Source organism: Psammomys obesus, unplaced genomic scaffold (assembly GCF_907164565.1).
Source record: "Psammomys obesus unplaced genomic scaffold, mPsaObe1.curated_primary_1811, whole genome shotgun sequence".
Taxonomy (NCBI): domain Eukaryota; kingdom Metazoa; phylum Chordata; class Mammalia; order Rodentia; family Muridae; genus Psammomys; species Psammomys obesus.
Genome location: NW_026596101.1, coordinates 11,585,291 through 11,604,195, shown reverse-complemented (window position 1 = coordinate 11,604,195; position 18,905 = coordinate 11,585,291). Strand labels below are relative to the sequence as shown.

Sequence of the window (18,905 nt, the reverse complement as noted above, 5' to 3'; positions counted from 1 at the left end):
ATGATAAATTAACAGCTCTGAGAATAGGATTAGTCATTTTTCTACAATTTCAGATAATATAAAGTTTTTACTTTCCTTCTGTGTAGGTAAGAATTACCAGCAATGAGTATGGCCAGAAAAACACTATTTGCATTCAGTTTTTTTTCAGTACTAACAGATTTACTAACATTTTAATTTAGCTTATCTAACATAAATAAAATATACAGGCGATGACTCAAGCTGATCAAATGGACCTAAGAGATTTCTACTAAATATTCCATCCAAACACTGCAGAATAACATTCTTCTGGACAGCCCATAGGAGCTTCTAAAAACAGCCCACATACCGAGACACAAAGAAACAGCCAATGCACCTAGAAAAACTTTTTTTTTTGAATTTTATTTTTTTCTTATCAGTTACATTTTATTAACTCTGTGTCCGGATCCCTCATTCCCTCCCAGTCCCTCCCTCCCTCCCTCATCTCCACCGTGCCCCTTGCCAAGTCCACTGATAGGGGGGACCTCCTCCCCATTCATCTGATCCTGTTTTATCAGGTATCTTCAGGACTGGCTGCAAAGCTCTCCTCTGTGGCCTAACAGGACTGCTCCTCCCTTGGGGGGTGGGGAGGCCAAAGAGCCAGTCATTGAGTTCCTGTTAGAAATAGTCCTTGTTCCCCTCACTATGGGAAACCAATTGGTTACTGAGCTACCACAGGCTACATCTGAGCAGAGGTTCTAGGTTACATTCATACATGGTCCTTGGTTGCATGTCAGTCTCAGAAAAGATCCTGTGCCCAGATATATTTGGTCCTTGTGGAGCTCCTATCCTTTCCTCATCAGACTAACTCCCCTTCTTTCTTATGATTCCCTGTACTCTGCCAAAGGTTTGGTCATGAGTCTTTGCTTTGAAAACACTGCTAGTTAGAGTCTTTCAAATGCGCTCAGTAGACTCCTGTCAATGTTCAATGCGCATCCCCTCTGTCTTTCAATACGAGGATTGATAATCTTACCCCATGTCCACTCTCTTGATTATCTTTTTTAGGTGTATAGATTTCATTATGCTTATCATATCTTATAGGTCTATATAAGTGAGTATATACCGTGTTTGTCTTTCTCCTTCTGGGATATTTCACTCAGGATGATCTTTTCTAGATTCCACCATTTGCCTGCAAATTTCATCATTTCCTCCTTTTTGATTGCTGAGTAGTATTCCATTGTGTAAAAATACCACAATTTCTGTACCCATTCCTCCGTTGATGGACATTTGGGTTGTTAAATAACTATGTATTACATCTGATCACAATGGAATAAGACCAAAATCCCATAGAAAAAAGTTCAAAAATAAATACAAAACCTCATGGAGATTAAAAAACATTATCGAACAATGAATTGATATCTAAAAAAACAAACAAACAAACAAAAAAAAAAACAAGGAGGAAACAAAGAAGTTGATAGTATGAAATAAAAATGAAAACAAATCATAACAAATACTCTGAGCTACCGTAAATTTTATTTTGTAAAAAAATATTTGGTTTGCCAAACTTTGAGAGATCAGTGGAATGTATCAGCGAGAACTACTTGAGCAATACACAAAACACACCCAGTGTTCTTTCTAAGAAGTCCTTTCTCATGAAGGCAAGACAAGACAGTAGCCATGAATAGATCTTACCAATACGAACTTCATTAGACTATGAAGCTACTTGTGTCCTCCAGCTATGTCCAAATTTTTTACATGATAATGAGGCATTTTTACCCATCAAGTTCACACTCAAGAATCAAGCAATATCATCAAAACATCCTGTAATACTTTGAGTGTGCAATGTTTTATTTGTATCATTGCTATCCCATGTTGTGTACGGAACAAGGCCACTGCTGGACTTGTCTATAAGCCACAACAAAGAAAACCCTAGCCAACTGCCTACTGGACTTTGTGTTTTCTGATTTCAGAACAGCTCCATCTGCAAGGAGCAACTTCCCTTCTGTAACCTAACCTATCAGGGAGGTTCTGCTTCTGTTCGTGTAGGCAATGCTGCTCACCTGGGAGCAACCCAAATGAAAGATGCTCTGATATGTGTCATCTTCTGCTTTCCTTGTGCTGAGTTGGGGACCAAGTCTTCGCTCGGTCCTTCTTAACCTCTATATCAGAGCAAGGCATCTGGTCTTCCTCCTTTTACTCAGTTTTCTAAGTCTCACTTTCAAGAGTTTCACAGATTTTACTCACTATATAAATACCTCCTCGTATAGATCCCCTGGTAGACACTGTTAGGCCCAGCATGAGCCTAATTTTCAGAAAGGATGAAGAGAGCTCAGGAGACAAGATCTCATTGATGCAAAATCGCAAGAGGTTTATTTTAACCATTGCGCAATGGGGTCACCCCTGCCAGTCAGCAAAGAGTGGCCCTGGGAGACAAAGGCCTTGGGTTTTTAAAAGACAAGGCACAGGAATTTTGAGGTTGCAGTCTTAGCAATTCAGGATTGGATGAGGAAGCTATAAAGTAAGATAATTGGTTATTCTTAGGTGCTCAAGCTTGGCCAGTCCTGCCAAGTGTGGATGCAGCTGCAATTAAAAGTGGAGGTGGTTAGCTCATCCTTGAAGATTGGGGCTGTGGGCTTTTGGCCGGAGATCAGGGTCTACTCAAAAGAAGGACTGAGGCCATCTGGGTTGGTTCCTAAGAAACACTATCAAGAAGACAAGGGTCTGGCCATTCTTTTTGCTGAGTGAAGGTCATTGTTTGTTCGCTTTTTTATATCTGTCCTCACAGATAGGGTCACATTCCTCTGTTCTCTGGAAAGGTACTAAGAGGCTTTAGCTTAACCTGGACCTAAAACTCAAAACTATAGGCTTTAGAAGACATATAGGCTACAAAGTTAGTCTGATCTTTTCAACACTAATATTGAAACATAGTTCCAATCTTCTGCTAAACACACATTCCAGCACTTGTCATTCACATAATTTTCAGCCACTTCACCAAGGTGAATGCCTTAAACAATTCCAAACTCCTGTCTCCTTTCCCGCCATTTATTTTCGGTTAATTTCTTCATTATTTTCCCACTCAGTTTCAAACCTCAAAAGCTCCCTTCAACAGTCTTCTCTCTCACTTAGCATAACCATGCAATTGCTTGTCACATTTCTTCATTTTTGACTTTCTCATTTTTCTCTTCTCCAATGTTATCTTTGTACGTCAATTGCTATCAGTTGGGCGTTGTTGTTCAGTTATTTCCTGAGAATTGAAACAATCCCTCCTGGAGGAAGAGAGGGGCTCCTCAGACTCAGGCAACTCTCAGAACAAATAACACTCTGGAGCTCATGAAACTTACATGACTCAGAAGGCCACACCCCAAAGTTATATGTGCAAAAAACATTTACTAAGGAGACTAGATCCTCAGTGGACCTGATTGCAAATAAGGATGCAGGTTTCATCAGTCTTCAGCCATGCTGGGGTAGGGTTTTGGGAATATCACTGCTTGTGACTCATCCATGCTCCTCTTAAGTAAGCCTAAAATACTCAAGAGGTTCACCAACATAAACTTGGCTACAAGTGTTTTTCAGTCTGTTATCACTACCCTAGAAGGGATCAGTGGGAGTTTTTGTTTGTTTGTTTTTTTTTTCCCCTCTAGAAAAAATCATGCAACAGGCACAAAATTTACCACTCAGGTGATGTACTACAATACTCTCCAAGCATCTCTTCTTTCATTTATCCTTCCACTCTAGCCTAATAACACCCCATTGGAGCAAAATTTTTAGTGCAAAGCTAAAATGGTAACACAGACCAATCTTTAGCCCTGACCACTTCCTTTTAATCCATACCACCAACCATAGTTTATTCATGATATAACACAATGTTAATTTTCCAAATAAAAAGGGAAAAAATTAATTTATATACATATAACTTCAAATGTGTAATCTTATTATTTCCACATGTAATCTCTGTTAAAACAAAATTTTTTTTTAACTTTTTATTGATTCTTTGTGAATCTGACATCACGATCCCACTCAACTCCCTGCTTTCTACCATTTCAATCTTGCCCCACCCACTCCAAGAGAAAACAAAACAAAATACATAACAAGAACAAAACCAACTTGTCATGGAAGCTATAGTGTGTCACAATGTATCACATAGAATTACCTTTATTCCATATATCTTACTTGCAAATGTACATTGCAATGAATCACTGGTCTGGTTCTAGGCCTCTGGCTTCTGCTATAGCACCAATACTGGATCCTCATGGAGACTTGTCTATGAGATCGTGATGTTGCCCTGTGTCATGGAGGGCCTGAAGCTCTGCATCTGCAAGACTGGCTCCTTCATGTGATCCAGCAGTTCAAAGACAGGGTAGATGGTGTGGGCTAGCTCAAAGCCTTAAATCTGGGCCTGGGTAGTAGCTGAGCTGGTCAGACCACCTGCTCGCCCACACCATCACCAGAGTGAGCTCTCCATTACTGCATTCAATTTTTAAAAGGGTATGTTTTGATTAGTTTCTTTAGGTGTACAAATTTTAGTATGTTTAGCCTTATTATATGTCTAATATCCACTTATGAGTAAGTATATACCCTGTGTGTCTTTCTGCTTCTGGGACAACTCACTCAGGATGACCTTTTCCAGTTCCCACCATTTGCCTGCATATTTCATGAATTCCTTGTTTTTAATTGCTAAGTATATTCCATTGTGTAAAATGTACTACAATTTCTGTATCCATTCCTCCTTTGAGGGGCATCTGGGTAGTTTCCAGGTTCTGGCTATTACAAATAAAGCTGCTGCAAACATGGTTGAGCAAATGTCCTTGTTGTATACTTGAGCATCTTTTGGATATATGCCTAGGAGTGGTACAGATGGATCTTGAGGAAGTTCTATTCCTAATTGTCTGAGAAAGTGCCAGATTAATTTCCAAAGTGGTTGTTCAGGTTTACATTCCCACCAGCAATGGAGGAGGATTCCCCTTTCTCCACATCCTCTCCAGTATGTGTTGTCACTTGAGTTTTTGAAATTAGCCATTCTGATGGGTGTAAGGTAAAATTTCAGGGTCCTTTCGATTTGCATTTCCTAGATGACTAAGGACATTGAGCATATCTTTAAGGGTTTCTCTGCCATTCTATATTCCTCTGCTGAGAATTCTCTATTTAGCTCTGTGGCCCATTTTTTAATTGGATTATTTTATTTTTTGCTCTTTAACTTCTTAAGTTCTTTATATATTCTGGATGTTAGCCCTCTGTCAGATACAGGATTGCTGAAGATCTTTTCCCAATCTGTATGCAGTTGTTTTGTTTTGGTGACAGTGTCCTTTGGTAAGATGCTCAACCCTCATTCTGAAAGGCAAAGAGGATAGACATCGGAAGAGGGGGCAAACAGAACAGGACAGGAGCCTACCACAGTGGGCCTCTGAAAGACTCTACCCTGCAGAGTATGAAAGCAGATGCTGAGACTAATAGCCAAACTTTGGGCAGAGTGCAGGGTATCTTATGAAAGAAGGTGGATATAGAAAGACCTGGAGGGGCAGGAGCTCCACAAGAACAACGGAACTAAAAAATCTGGACACAGAGGTGTTTTCTGATACCGGTACTTCAACCATGGACCATTCATGAAGATAATAGAACCCTTGCACAGATGTAACCCAAGGAAGTTCAGTGTCCAAGTGGGTTCCCTAGTAATGGGAACAGGGACTGTCTCTGACAAAAAATCATTGGTCTGCTCTTTGATCACCTCTCTCTCGGGGGGCGGGGGGGCGGCCTTACCAAGCCACAGAGGAAGACAATGAATGCAGCCACTCATGATGAAAGGGGAGGAGGACCTCCCCTATCAGTGGACTGGGGGAGAGGCATGGGTGAAGAAGAGGGAGGGTGGCATTGGGAGGGAAAGAGGAAGAGAGCTACAGGTGGGATACAATGGAAATAAACTGTAATTAATAAAAATAAAATATTATAAAAATTGGATGTTTTGTTCTTTTTACAATAATATGTTTGAAATTCAGGGTGCATTTAACTTTTATGGAAAATATCAGTTTGGAATTCAACTTGAATTCCAAGTTTTCTGCAGCTACATGTAGCCAGTAGTTACCACCATATTAAAAGAATACCTTGAAAGATATTGCTTGGATTTGAAACCTAAGCTGCACTTAATAACTGTGATAACCTTAAACAAAGTAATAATGCATCCGTACCTCAGTGGCTGAGCTTGAGCTAACAAGGGAAGTATCATATTCGTAGGGTTACTTTTATTTAAATAAACATTTTCATGGATAGACCTGGAGGACATCAATGTTAACGGAAAAGGCTAGGCTCAGGAAAACAAACAGTACATGACCTCACATGTCTACTGGATCTCAAATAATCCTACATGTAAAAGCAGAGAGTAAAACAGCAGTTACCAGGGACAGGGGAATGCAGAAGGAGGTAGATATAGCTCAGTAGCTCAGGGATAGAGCTTCAGATGAGCAGGGACACTTCTGCAGCTCTATTTCCAAGAGCATGTTGAGTGAAGTAGTATACTGAAAAATTAACAAGACAGTTCTTGGCAAATATGAGGTAGAGATGCATTAATGAGCTTAAAATCATTTTTCATATATATATATATATATATATTTCACAGATTACATGCATGTTTGAATCAACATCACACTAGGGTGGAGCATATAGCTCAATGGTAGAAGGTTTGACTTCCATATGATGGACCCTGTATAAGTCTTCATACTATACCTGCACAGAAATCATTGCATACCATAAATATATGCAATTTTTATTTGTCATTAGAAATTATTTTTATATTAAACCTCAGTAATGAGCCAATCAGAATCAATTGTTTGAGCCAGGGTTGCCACACAGCAACGTTTAAATCTACATTACTTACCGTGTCTAGTGTAAACATTATTCTATGGCAGTTTTATATAATGTAGAAGGCAAGTCTATGTTACACTTTTCTCTAAACTTGCTCATATGAACACAGGCATGTTTGTGTTTGCATGTGACTGTGTGTGTATGAATTGATCTACACTCCATTATTCATGGGTTAACACTTAACTGCTGCGCTCTTAATGGGAGCCACCATCTCTTTAGCTCTTCCCACATGATTCGATTCCTGAAAAAGCATAACGTGCATGGGGACATTTATAATAATTTCATGTGATGAGTACTTGAAGATAGCTTAACACTTAAGTAATAGGAATTAAATCAGTTTGAATGAGCACTTTGTTTCCAAAGTGGATTAATTATAGGATACTTTTGAAACAATAGATATTTTGAGAGCTAAACAAAAAGGTGGGTCTTATTTAAATTATATGTTTGTTGAACTCTAATTACACTTCCAAAACATTTCTTAAAGTTTACTTACACTTTTCTTGGTCAACATCAAACACAGAGAACCCCAACATGGGCAGTTAATGACCAATGTTATAGGAACAGAACATAGCAACCATGCTTACACAGCTTTTCCTGATGCTCACATGTGGTTGGCCTACCAAGATTTTAATAAAATACATGAAAAAACAATGCTAGGGGTCAGCCCCTGCAGTCATGAGGATGATCTGAAAAAAGATTATCTGTAAAAATATGGAGTGTGTCAGGCTGTATGAGCAAAGATCAGTGAGATCTCCATTTGACCAGTATCAGTGTTATCAAGCCTATGTTATACAGTTCACAAACAGGACAGAAGAAGAAAGCCATCTCTGACTTAAGAAACTAGTTCTTTAAAGAATGAACTCTAACACCAAACTTAATCTTTAATCATTTTCTGGGTGACAACAACTATGGTGTTGTTAAAACCAAGTGAAAAAAAAAAAAAAAAGTCGTTTTTTGAGGGAGAATTTAATAAGTTTATTTTACTCTCACATCATTATGAAATTACAGTGTGGACAGAAAACTAAGAAAGCTAGTTAATTGTATTATGATAACATTGAACAGAATGGATGTTATGCTGAAGGCACATAAAGTCATGTATCAGTAGGTGTAAATAATGTTTGAAGAACAGAACCACCGGCCTAAGACAAATAGAGAATATAAGTTTACAATGCAGGCTACAGCTGTAAATTTAGTCTTCACGTTTCCCATGACTAAATACACAAGGCTGAGGGAAAGCTGCAATCAACTATGGTGTCTATAAACTTCACACTCAATTATAAACTGTAAAAAAATTATTGAAATTATTCAGTGGCTGCCATCTACACTTCTTACAAAGGCAGTGATTAATCTCAATGACAATAGGTTTAGGAAAACATGAGTAGACATGGGCAGCCATTGTCTTCCTTACCCCTGATACAGGTGCATAAGTTCAAGAGTCAAAGCCTTGAAAAAAAAATCATGATTCTGTCACTTCTGCGGGTTAGGGATAAATATTTATTGTGTGCCATGTTATTTTGTAATAGTCTCCTTTGAGATTATAAATGTTCTATCCTGCAGGGGAGCTCCATATGCAGGAAGGCAGACAACTAAAACAGAGCTTCAAGAACTTGCTGAAACTGACCAGATTCACTAGACCTCTCCCTGCCAGAGCAAACATTAAATGCTGAGAGTCTCTCTCAGAGAGGAAACAAAGCTGAGGTGCTCAGAAGGCTTTCAGATGGGAAAGGCTGCAAGCAAGATTCTTGAGACCAGACCAGCTTCCTGTAAGAGACAGAAGCTAACTGAGCTTCCTGCAAGAGATTTCTACCAACTTAGGCACTTGGAAAGGATATCCTCCACCCTGTGACTGCCTGCACGCTGGCTGTGGACTGTGCTCAGGTTTACCAGCCTTTGTCACCCATGCTGGGGTGAGCCTTGGTGATGCAGTTGTCTCTGAGTCATTTCTGCCCTTAAGTAACCCCTCACTCCTATTCCTGTAAGTAACCCCAATAAAACTCCTTGGTTCGCCAAACTGGACTTTGGTGGTATTTGTACCTTGGTCCATCATGGGATTCCTATTTGGAGTGAGTAGCTGAGTGTGTTTCATCTCCCTAGCAAGTGTTTTGTCACACAATGCATGTTTAATCTTGTTGGCATCAGATTGAGAATCTCTTAGGAGTAGACCACACTCTGGGATTTTCCAGTCAGGGAGAGATAAAGATCTGGATCAAGTGAATGGAGGGACTCATTGGTAGGTGCATAATTTGAGTCCATCATTGGAAGCAAATGGCACGTAGTTGGAGGAAGTATGACATCGGGTCATGTTTCATCTCTAACTCACCCATCTGTTTCCTTCCTCCACTTCCCATCCATCAGAAGGGACCAAAACTCTTCTGTCAAATGATTTCACACCTTTGAAGTTCTATCTTACCATAGGGCCACAGACATGCAGCCAAGCAATAACAGACCAAACCTCTGAAACCAGAAGCTGAAAGAAAATGTCCTATTCTTTAAATTTCTTCTCAGTGAAAGAAAATCACAATCTTTTATATTTTAAGCCAGGAGGGGAACCAGATCACCATGATGTCAAAGATCAGCTAGCTTGCCCTTGACCCATCTCATCACCTTCCCCAAATTAAATTTTCCCTGAACTTAACTTGCTAAGTGACTATAGAGCAGCCACCACAGAAACTTAGATTTGAGGGCTGTTTGCTAAGATCCACTGTGAAACATGACGTGTTCCACAAAGTTTGAGGACAAAGTAGTCCCTGAACAAGAAAATCTTGTTCAGAAAATGTCATTAGTTCATTAGTTTATGCCAGTCATTGGGTGAAAAGGAACAGTTCCCTCTCAAGGCTGTCTGGAGTCAGTTTCTGAATCTTCCTGGCTTCATCATAATTGCAAACTAGAGTATCTATTCGAAATCTTACCTTAATATGTGCTGAAAGGAATCTAACAGACTACTCTCATAAAATCAATCCATCCCAGGATGAGTGCTACTCATTTTGACATGTGATTCCTAGATATTACCAAACTGGTAGTAAATGATGATAAACAGCTACTCACAATCATTTTAGAAGACAGCAAAATAAAAAAGGCTTCATAACTTTTACGGAAAACTCCATCTTTCTGTATAATGTTTTCAATAGATATCTGTAAATGGTGCTTTTATTTCTTCAGTTGAGGGAATGAGATGAGAGCCTTTCCCGAGTCTTTCTAGCTCTTTATTACCTCTGCTTTTCTGGTTCAACTCAGCTGTTCTGTTCCAAGCTCCTCTCCACGCTGACTTTCAAATTGGCTCCTCTTGGCTTTTGGCTAAATTTCTCTACCTAGTGTAAAACTAATTTTGACAATGTTTTAACCTTCTAGCTCCTTCTCATACTCTGGCTCATTCTGTCATTGCCTGTGTCTACCTTGTTCTTTCTAGAACTTGTTCTTTCTAGAACTTGTGTCTACCTTGTTCTTTCTAGAACTAAAAGTGTTCAGGTAGAAAACTTTAAGTTAAAAAAAATTCTCTTCTCTCTCCCTGTGCAATTAGGTAGCCTCTCTTTCCTGTCCCGTTCATGTGAGAGTTAGGTTTATCATTTCTCTGACTCACTCTGTTAAATCTTTCTCAGATTCATTGTTTTATCTGTTCCTCAATTAAACTTTACTTTCAAACACTGTTGCTTTCCTCTATAAACTAATTTGGAATTATTATTTGGGATCAAAGTATATACTAAGGGCATGTCTGTAATCTAGCCAAATCATACTGTAATCCACAGTGTGCCTGCATTCCAACTAGGTCACATACACCTAGAAGATTTTTGGATGTGATCCCTTGCCAGAGCACCATATTGCTGGATTAAAATTTCTCTGTAGGAAGACTCACCCTTTCAGTGGACTAGGGGAAGGAGATAAGGGCAAAAAGAGTGGGAAGGTGGTTCCAGATCAAATGAGGGATGGGGCTACAATCAGGATATAAAATGAATAAATTGTAAAAAAGAAAAAAAAAGTCCTCTATAGTTATCACAAATATTTTGTCATTAATAACGGGCATTTCACCTTACAAGACTAATACTAAAACAACAGAGACTGTTATATGACAAGTTTAGACTTCCCACATAGAGTGATCGAGGCATTCTAGTAGGCCTGAGCATGGCAAACATGTCACTAGTGAGTTTTGCCTTTTAACCTTCTGTCCCATTTCCTCTACCTTGCTAAACCATTATACTCTAAACCGAAAGCTACCAAGGTCTATTCCCTTATTTGGATACTTCTTCCTCTTGAGGCTACAAAAGTACAGCTATCAAAGTATCGAATTCCAGCAATCAAAAAAATCAAATGTCCCTAGTTGGCTACCCTAATTAACATGCCAGCCAAAATTAACCAACTCATCTCCTTTCCCTTTATAAACTGGCATTTGTCTATTGGCCATGTGTGCATCCTCTCTATCAAGAGGAAGTCTTTGTCCTTTGAGCAAATATCCCTTGCTCCTCTCCCTTGTTCCTTTCCCCTTCTCTCTAATCCTCTGTATCCCCCTGTCTTTGTTACTCTCTGTCCTTTATCCCTCTGGAGCAAATAAATCTTCTTTGTGCCAAGAACTTGGCCTTGGGTGTCTTGTGCTGATTACAAGGTTCTTGCAGTGATTAAAGACTTAACCATGCTCATCACACAAGGCAGGAAGACTGCCACACTAGGTCTTAGCCTGAGCAAAGCCTGCCTCCAAAGTGACACACTTCCCCCAGCAAGGCCACACTTAATCCAAGAAAGCCATACCTCCTAATAGTGACATTCCCTATGGGTCAAACATTCAAACCCATGAATGTTTGAATGGGTCTGGGGCCCATTCCTATTCAAGTCACCACAGTCCCACAAAAAGAAATTGATTTCAAAGCATGTAAAGCAGCCAAATATTTATTGACAGAGTATCATATTCAGAAAACAGCCTTCTAATTTTAATAATGCAAAAAGAATACTGGCATTCAATATATAAGCAATAACCAACATTCAATATTTTTTGTAGCACACAAAATCAGCCAAATCATTCTCTGTAGTGTAATTATGAAGATTACCAATTCTCTAGCAATATATTACATAGAATATATTAGACAAAGTATAATTCAGTTCTTCTGTGAATATTTCATTGTTAATTCAAGGTGATATTTAACTTTCTTATAGGTACTTTCACATTTTTGTATAATGTACCTTGCTTTTTTTCCTGAAAACTGTCATAAGTGTGTAAAACATGCAGAAACAAAAATGCAGACATGTGCACAATGCAATTTTCATGTGTAATAGAATAGCATTTTAAACTTTTGAAAAACAGTCCTATTTTTCTTAACTATGCAGCATTTCCATTTTCTCAGAATTCCATTATTTTTTTCAACCAAATTGCGGGATTTCAAGGTGATTTCTACAGAAGTTACCACCCTGTAGAAGACTACTAACATGGATTGTCATTTTGTTCTTTAAAAAAAAAAAAATCCAAAACTATGTAAAATAACTAAAGACAGAAAAATATTTTAGTTTGTAAGTACCTATTGATCTTTCTTTCTCCAGATCCCACTTACTTAATCTGAAATTTGAATATACTTGCCACCTTTTCCTTCAGTACTTGAATCTGTTCTAGAAACATAATTAAGAAGCTTAGTAAAAAACTTATAAAAAAGTGTGTGGGGGGGGAGAGCCTTATTTACAAAGTTTAAAGCTGTGATCTAGGATTGCTTGTGAATTTTTACACCTTATCATTTAAATATCTGAAAAACATTTGAATTTTGATACAAAAAACATGTTCTCTAATATACAGCAGCATGGCAATCATTTACTGAACATTCCCATCTGCTTTATTCATTCTAAAAGAAAATATGCTACACTTTGGTTAAGGTTCTGGTTCCCTAAAGAAAAGGTGCTTCTAGACCCTAAAATATGAGTACTGATTTGTTTTTATGATGCGAAATGATTTTCATAACAATATATTTTCAAATGGGTCAGAGAAAGTAAATGAACAAAGGAGTAAAGGGGTAAAAATACCTACACAAGTGTAAACAGAAAAAACAAAAATGGCCAAATGGCACAAGAGTCAAATCAAATGGATGGCATGATCCTATTCACCATATTAATATGTCTGTTATGCTTTGAATCAAAAAAGAAAACAAAACAGAAATGTAGTTTTACATATCATATTATATATTTTACTTCATGTAAAAATTATTTTCTTGTGCACTCCTCAAAAAATTAACAAAATGGAACAATAACAAATGAATTAAAAATATACTTTCATGGGGTATAAATATGAAACATTTTTCTTTTGTTTAACGTTTTGAAGAAACAATGCGAAAACTGCAACAAAATGTCTCAAGTATGTGTTATAAAAAAAATTTAAAGAAAATACTGTCATATTTTAAAAAGTATATCGCCTTTCACATGACTCCACCCTTAAGCATCAAACTACAGGCAACTCTGGAATGCTGAGAACAGGAGAATTGGTTCTCCCCAGGAATAAGCCCCTAATAGGCCTCCAATACTAAGTGGTCAGCCTCAAATCTGATATATATATATATTTTTTCTTATATATATATTTTTTCATATATATATATAAATGGACTGAAAAGGTAGTATTTCTGTTTGTAGATAAATACCTATATACATATAAATGTATGAATATATATATTTCAGTATTTATATTTATAATATTTTTAAAAAGGAGTTATAAGTTTGAGAGGGGATGTGGTCGGTCACATGAAGTGCTTGAAAGAAGGAACGAGAAGGGTAGGGATGATACAATTATAAAAATAAAATATATTGAAATAGATATATATAATCTTATAATTTCTACCCTTTTCCTTGCCCCATTCGAACCTTTCTCTTACCCACTGACAGCTCCTATTTTTCCTTAATTGTTTTTACACACACATATATATATATAAATATTTATGTTCTAATAAACATATAAATATTGGTAAAAACTATATAAATATAAAATAAAATTAAAAGTGAATTTCTCTTATAAGCAGAGTTTCTCATTTTCAAATTCTTTAGAAAAACAAATAAATATGAATTCACAGTCACAAATTTAAGGCTTAATACTGGAAACACTTATTAAATCAGTAATATAATTTTAATATCAAGTGTTCTTACAGTTTCTATGGGAATATATTGACTTGTTAAAATTAGATAGAAGAGCCATGAGAATCCAATTATCAGAATTAAGAATGTGAATCTTCTTTCTGAGGAAAAAAGACCTGTTTGTCTTTGACAGTAGTGTAATTTTACCTCAACATTTAAAAAGGATTTGAGAATAATCAGGCATAGACAAGCATGCCTACAATCCCAGGACTTGGGAGATGACGGCAGGATGATCAGGATCAAAATACTTAGAATGTAGTCAGTCTAGGCAACATGAAACCCTGTCTCAAAAACAAAAGCAAAGTATTTAAGCACATGACTCAAGAATAGTTCATAGAAAATATAGCTTATTGTTACCTGCCAGGCAGCCAATGAATAAAAACAGGATCAGCTGTTTCCATGACAACATCATCTTTAATTGCCAAAAGCAAGAGTAACTCTTGTCTAGTCTCTGATGAATAGAATGCTTTGTCTTCGAGTAAATCCTTTAATCTGAAAAATATATGTAAAATAAATTAGACATTTAAAAACCTGTTTCTTTTTAAGAGAGATTTTATTCCTTTAAACTGTGTATCGTTCACAGAAATTCACATCCTCAGATAAAACAAATCTTTTTTGTAACTGAAAACACAATACTTGAAATGCAGACACTTAAACAGTGTAAGCAACTGACGGGAAGATGCAAGCAGCTTATATAATTTTAAAAAATCATCAGTGATAAAATATTAACTATTAACACATTAAAATTTAAAACTTTTGCTAGATAATTGCAACACATAAAATTTTAACATGAATTAAGATTTCTTTCACTTTATCAGGTGGTAACACTCTAGAAAAACGCAAGGAGTTAAAGAAGCACATATCTTGAAGCAAGGACAGTTCCAATTTCTGAATCCATAACCGGGAATACAAATAAACACAAAGAATTGTCAGCGTCCGTTTTTTAAGTATAGTTTTGTCCAGAGACAATTCAGAAAGGACCTCATTGTACATATATATATAATAATTCTGAAACTGAACAATCTGCTCACTTAGCATTTTCCATATATTTCACATATATATTTCATATATATGAAAATATTGTTCATATGTGTATATGAAATATATGGAAATGCTAATATATGCACTATATATGAATATAATGTATATAATGAAATATACGAAAAATGCTAAGTGAGCCAATTGTTCAGCCTGAGAATCTTGTTAACTGTGCCACACTTGGGCCTCCTTGAACCTTCTAAAACTGGGATATACTTCTGGAGAATTAATTATCTGAAAGTCCTGTGTCATTTTGAGATGCTCCATGAAGCTAAGATGCCTGGTAAATTTTCAACAGATACCCACACCTAAAATGAGACAATCTCTCATAGCAAGCCAGAAACTTGCTATGTCCCAAGCAGAAGAACTGATAGCTTTAGTCTACCACGTTAACAAAGAAGTCCTGGTCCTTCCCCTCCTGGTTGAGCTGTTTTAGCTATTACTGGGACAGAGAAACAAAGCCCGGATTCCTTTGTACAGTGGCACTCAAAAACGTGGTTTCTGAAGTGAACTAATCAGAGACTGTGTTCCAAACTATAATGGAATCAAGAAAAAAAATATTAGAGTTGAGGTGTGTGCTTAGTGCATTAACAGAGTCCTCTCTCTATCTCCATTGATGTGTACTTGTCTAGTAAGTCTTTGGGGGTGAGAAGTAAGACATGCAATTACACCCAAACTCCAGGAATTGTGGACACTAATCTTGTATATATCTAGGAATCTCGACCAAGTAGAAATGCAACTGAGAACAACTCTTCTTGGGTCTAGTTTAGAAAAGCAGACAGTCATGTGACCTTGAATCCTTTTAACTACCTAGCCTAGTACTACTAATTACAGATGCTTTCATTTGAGATTTTTCTCTGTTACAGACATTGCACAACACACTCAAGAGCTAGTTCTTTACTTGGATGATGAAAGATGAAATTCATTCGGTCACGGTGAAGAAAAACAGGGGCAAGAAGGCATCCAATAATTGGCATAATTGGAAGTCTCCTACTACACTTTAACTGAACAACTGCAGTTTATGCCACTGGGGAAACCATGAAGTTCAGCCTGGGATGGATGAACACATGCCTGACAGACATCTGAAATTTCTCACCTGCCAAAGAACAAAGGAGCTAAGGTTCTTGTTGTACTCTCACTGTGGTCACATGAGAAACTGCTCCTGTGACTATGAGTTACTTTGACCTCTTACAGGTGCAGTCACTCCATATCATTGTGGAGAATTCTCCAAAGACGAAATCTAAATCTACCATTATGACATAGCTATACCCACTCCTTGGCAAAAACCATAAGGATATAACATCCCACTCCACTGATACTTGCTCAGTCATGTTCATTGGCTCTCTATTCACACTACAAGGATGTGGAAACAACTTAAATTTCCCACAACCAATGGATAATGAAAATATGATAGACATATACAATGGAATTCTATTCGACTGTAAAGAATAATGAAATTGAGAAATGTGTGGGTAAAAGGATGGAACTAGAACATATTATACTGAGTGAGGTAACCCAGACCAAGAAAGACAATCACTGCATGTTCACTCCTATTTGTGGATCCTAGCTCCAAGTCTTTAGGTGTAAGTACATAACCTTATATATACTTACAGGTGTTAAGTATGTAACTGTAGAATGCAGGAAAGTCAATGGGGACAGTAGTGCAGGGTGGAGTTGTAGAAAAAGAATGAGCAGGGCATAAGCATTGCTATGTGAGAAATGGGGAAAACTATGAGTGGGGGGCTTTGTTTTCCAAGGAGAGAGAAAAAAAATAAAGAAGAGAGAGGGACTAGGGATAAAGAATGACAGGGAATATTGAAATAGCTATAGGGAATCGTTTATTTTTTTGTTTATTTAAAAACATGTATAAAATATGTAAATGCATATATACATGCATTGTTGAAATGAAGCTTTGCAATTTGGGGTGATAATATTCCGCACAAAGTATGGAAAACCTCCCTTGGAATCACTGCTCATTGGATTCTAAGAAGCTTCCAAAACAGTATTGGCTATTGCCTTTTTCCACGGTTGCCATCCAGAACTTGAAGATAAGACCCTATTGTTACAGTACTTCCTCTCCATGGAGACACTTTCTCTCTCTCTCTCTCTCTCTCTCTCTCTCTCTCTCTTATACAGGAAATATCTATGCAATTTGCCAAGAGTGACAAGCCACCTTGTCACAGTAGTCCTACTGTATTGATTTGCATAAGAATGTACCCCATAGGCTTATATATTTGACTATTTTGCCCTCAGTTGGTGGTCCAATTTGAGAAGAATTAGGAGTTTTAACCTTATAAGAAGCATGAAACATGGGCCAGCCTTTGTGTTCTTTATGCCTCATAATGTTGGACATTAGCTCTCAGCTGCTGCCCCATCTCCTTGCCAGATGTCGGCCATCACGGACTCTGGAATCTTCTGGAACCAAAAGCCAAATTAAATGCTTTCTTTCATAAGTTGCTTTGATCCTGGTGTTTGATCACACCAATAGTTAAGTAACTAATACAACTACCAGATGAAAAGCCTGTGAACCATAACCATGACTGTCCTGGAAAGATATCCACAATGGTAACAGTAACACTTATATCCTGAATATAATCGATCACTGTCTGTTCGGGCTTTAGATTCCACTCAATAGGAGAGAATTCACTCCTGATGTTGCAAATATAGTAAACCACATGGTCAGAGAGGTCATAGACCTAAAAAAGAGAACTTTCCAATGTCCTTTTCCTAAACTAATAAAATTTCTAACATATCTTTATACCCACAGATAAGTGCAGCTATTGTCCCTCATCAAAAATGCTTCTTCTTTTTTTGCAAAAGATGAAGACTATTATAAAGATCCAAACTGTTAAGAATGCAGAAAATAAGTTATTTTAGGTTGCCCAACCCCAACTAATATGTCTCCAGTGCAACTACTATACCCAAGGCTCAGGGGAAAAAAAAAATCACAGAAGGAGGACTCAAAATGATTATAAGAGTCAAAAAATCAAGACACATGCTCCTAGATAAGCGTTTTCTACATATGACAAAGAAGCTGCACTCATGAATTCTCTAAAATAAAATTGTCTAAATACGACCAGAATGATGGCCTCACCCATGGACAGACAGTTGGTGACCCACATGGTAGCATCCCTAAGATGAAAACTACAGATGGTCAGTGGCTACCGAGAACGGGGTAATTGGTCTCCTCTTAGGACAAAAATCACACACAGGTGGTTCCATCCCAAGATTTAGTCCCAAATATGGGTATATGGGAACAAAGTGAATAGTTTTAGTAGTTTATGCATGCATGTGTGGTTTATAATACATATATGCACATATGTATACACATGCAGCAAGGATGATGGGAGACGAGATCATCAGTTTGGCATCATGAACAGGAGGAGTTGGAATGGAGAGAGAGGAAGGCAAGAATTCAGATACAGGGCTCTTAAATGAGGTTCTCAAAACAATGATTAATAAATGAATAAAGTCCTGTGAATAAATCAGTGAAATTACTACAGGGAGTGCTTTAATTAAAATTTCAACAAACATTCAAACCAAAAATATTGTGAGTTGTATTTATCTTTGAAGTTTAAAACACAGTTTTCAATATGTTATTTCAGGCTTGCCCGCAAATTCATAGAAATTAGAACTATAGTTTATGTAAACTATGAGACTTAAAAGATGGGTTAATATGTATGTTCTAAAATATATACATATGTTCTAAAATATATACATATACATAAAATATATACACATATTCATTAAACATATATATATAAAGTTTGAAGATTTTTTTCATTTCACTCTGAAAGACTTTTTAAATTAAGTTGCTTATCTCTACTCATCATTATTAAAGTTGGCCACTGACTTTATAAATAATGAAGGCAATTAATAATAATCATGACTTAACTTTGAAAATTGCAAGTATTGTCATGGAGAAAATAGACACATTATAGCTCATCCCATCTTTGAAATCACAAAACTAAAAT

General features: G+C 37.1%; 1 protein-coding gene across 1 annotated transcript in view; it reads right to left on the bottom strand.

The window, feature by feature from the left end:
- Cntn3 (contactin 3) overlaps positions 1-18,905 on the bottom strand; it is a 394,581-nt gene that overhangs the window by 290,210 nt on the left and 85,466 nt on the right. The window contains exon 2 of the mRNA XM_055628433.1: positions 14,251-14,385. Within this exon, the coding sequence (XP_055484408.1) occupies positions 14,251-14,305 (55 nt within the window). The 5' untranslated portion in view covers positions 14,306-14,385. The remainder of the gene's footprint in view (positions 1-14,250; positions 14,386-18,905) is intronic.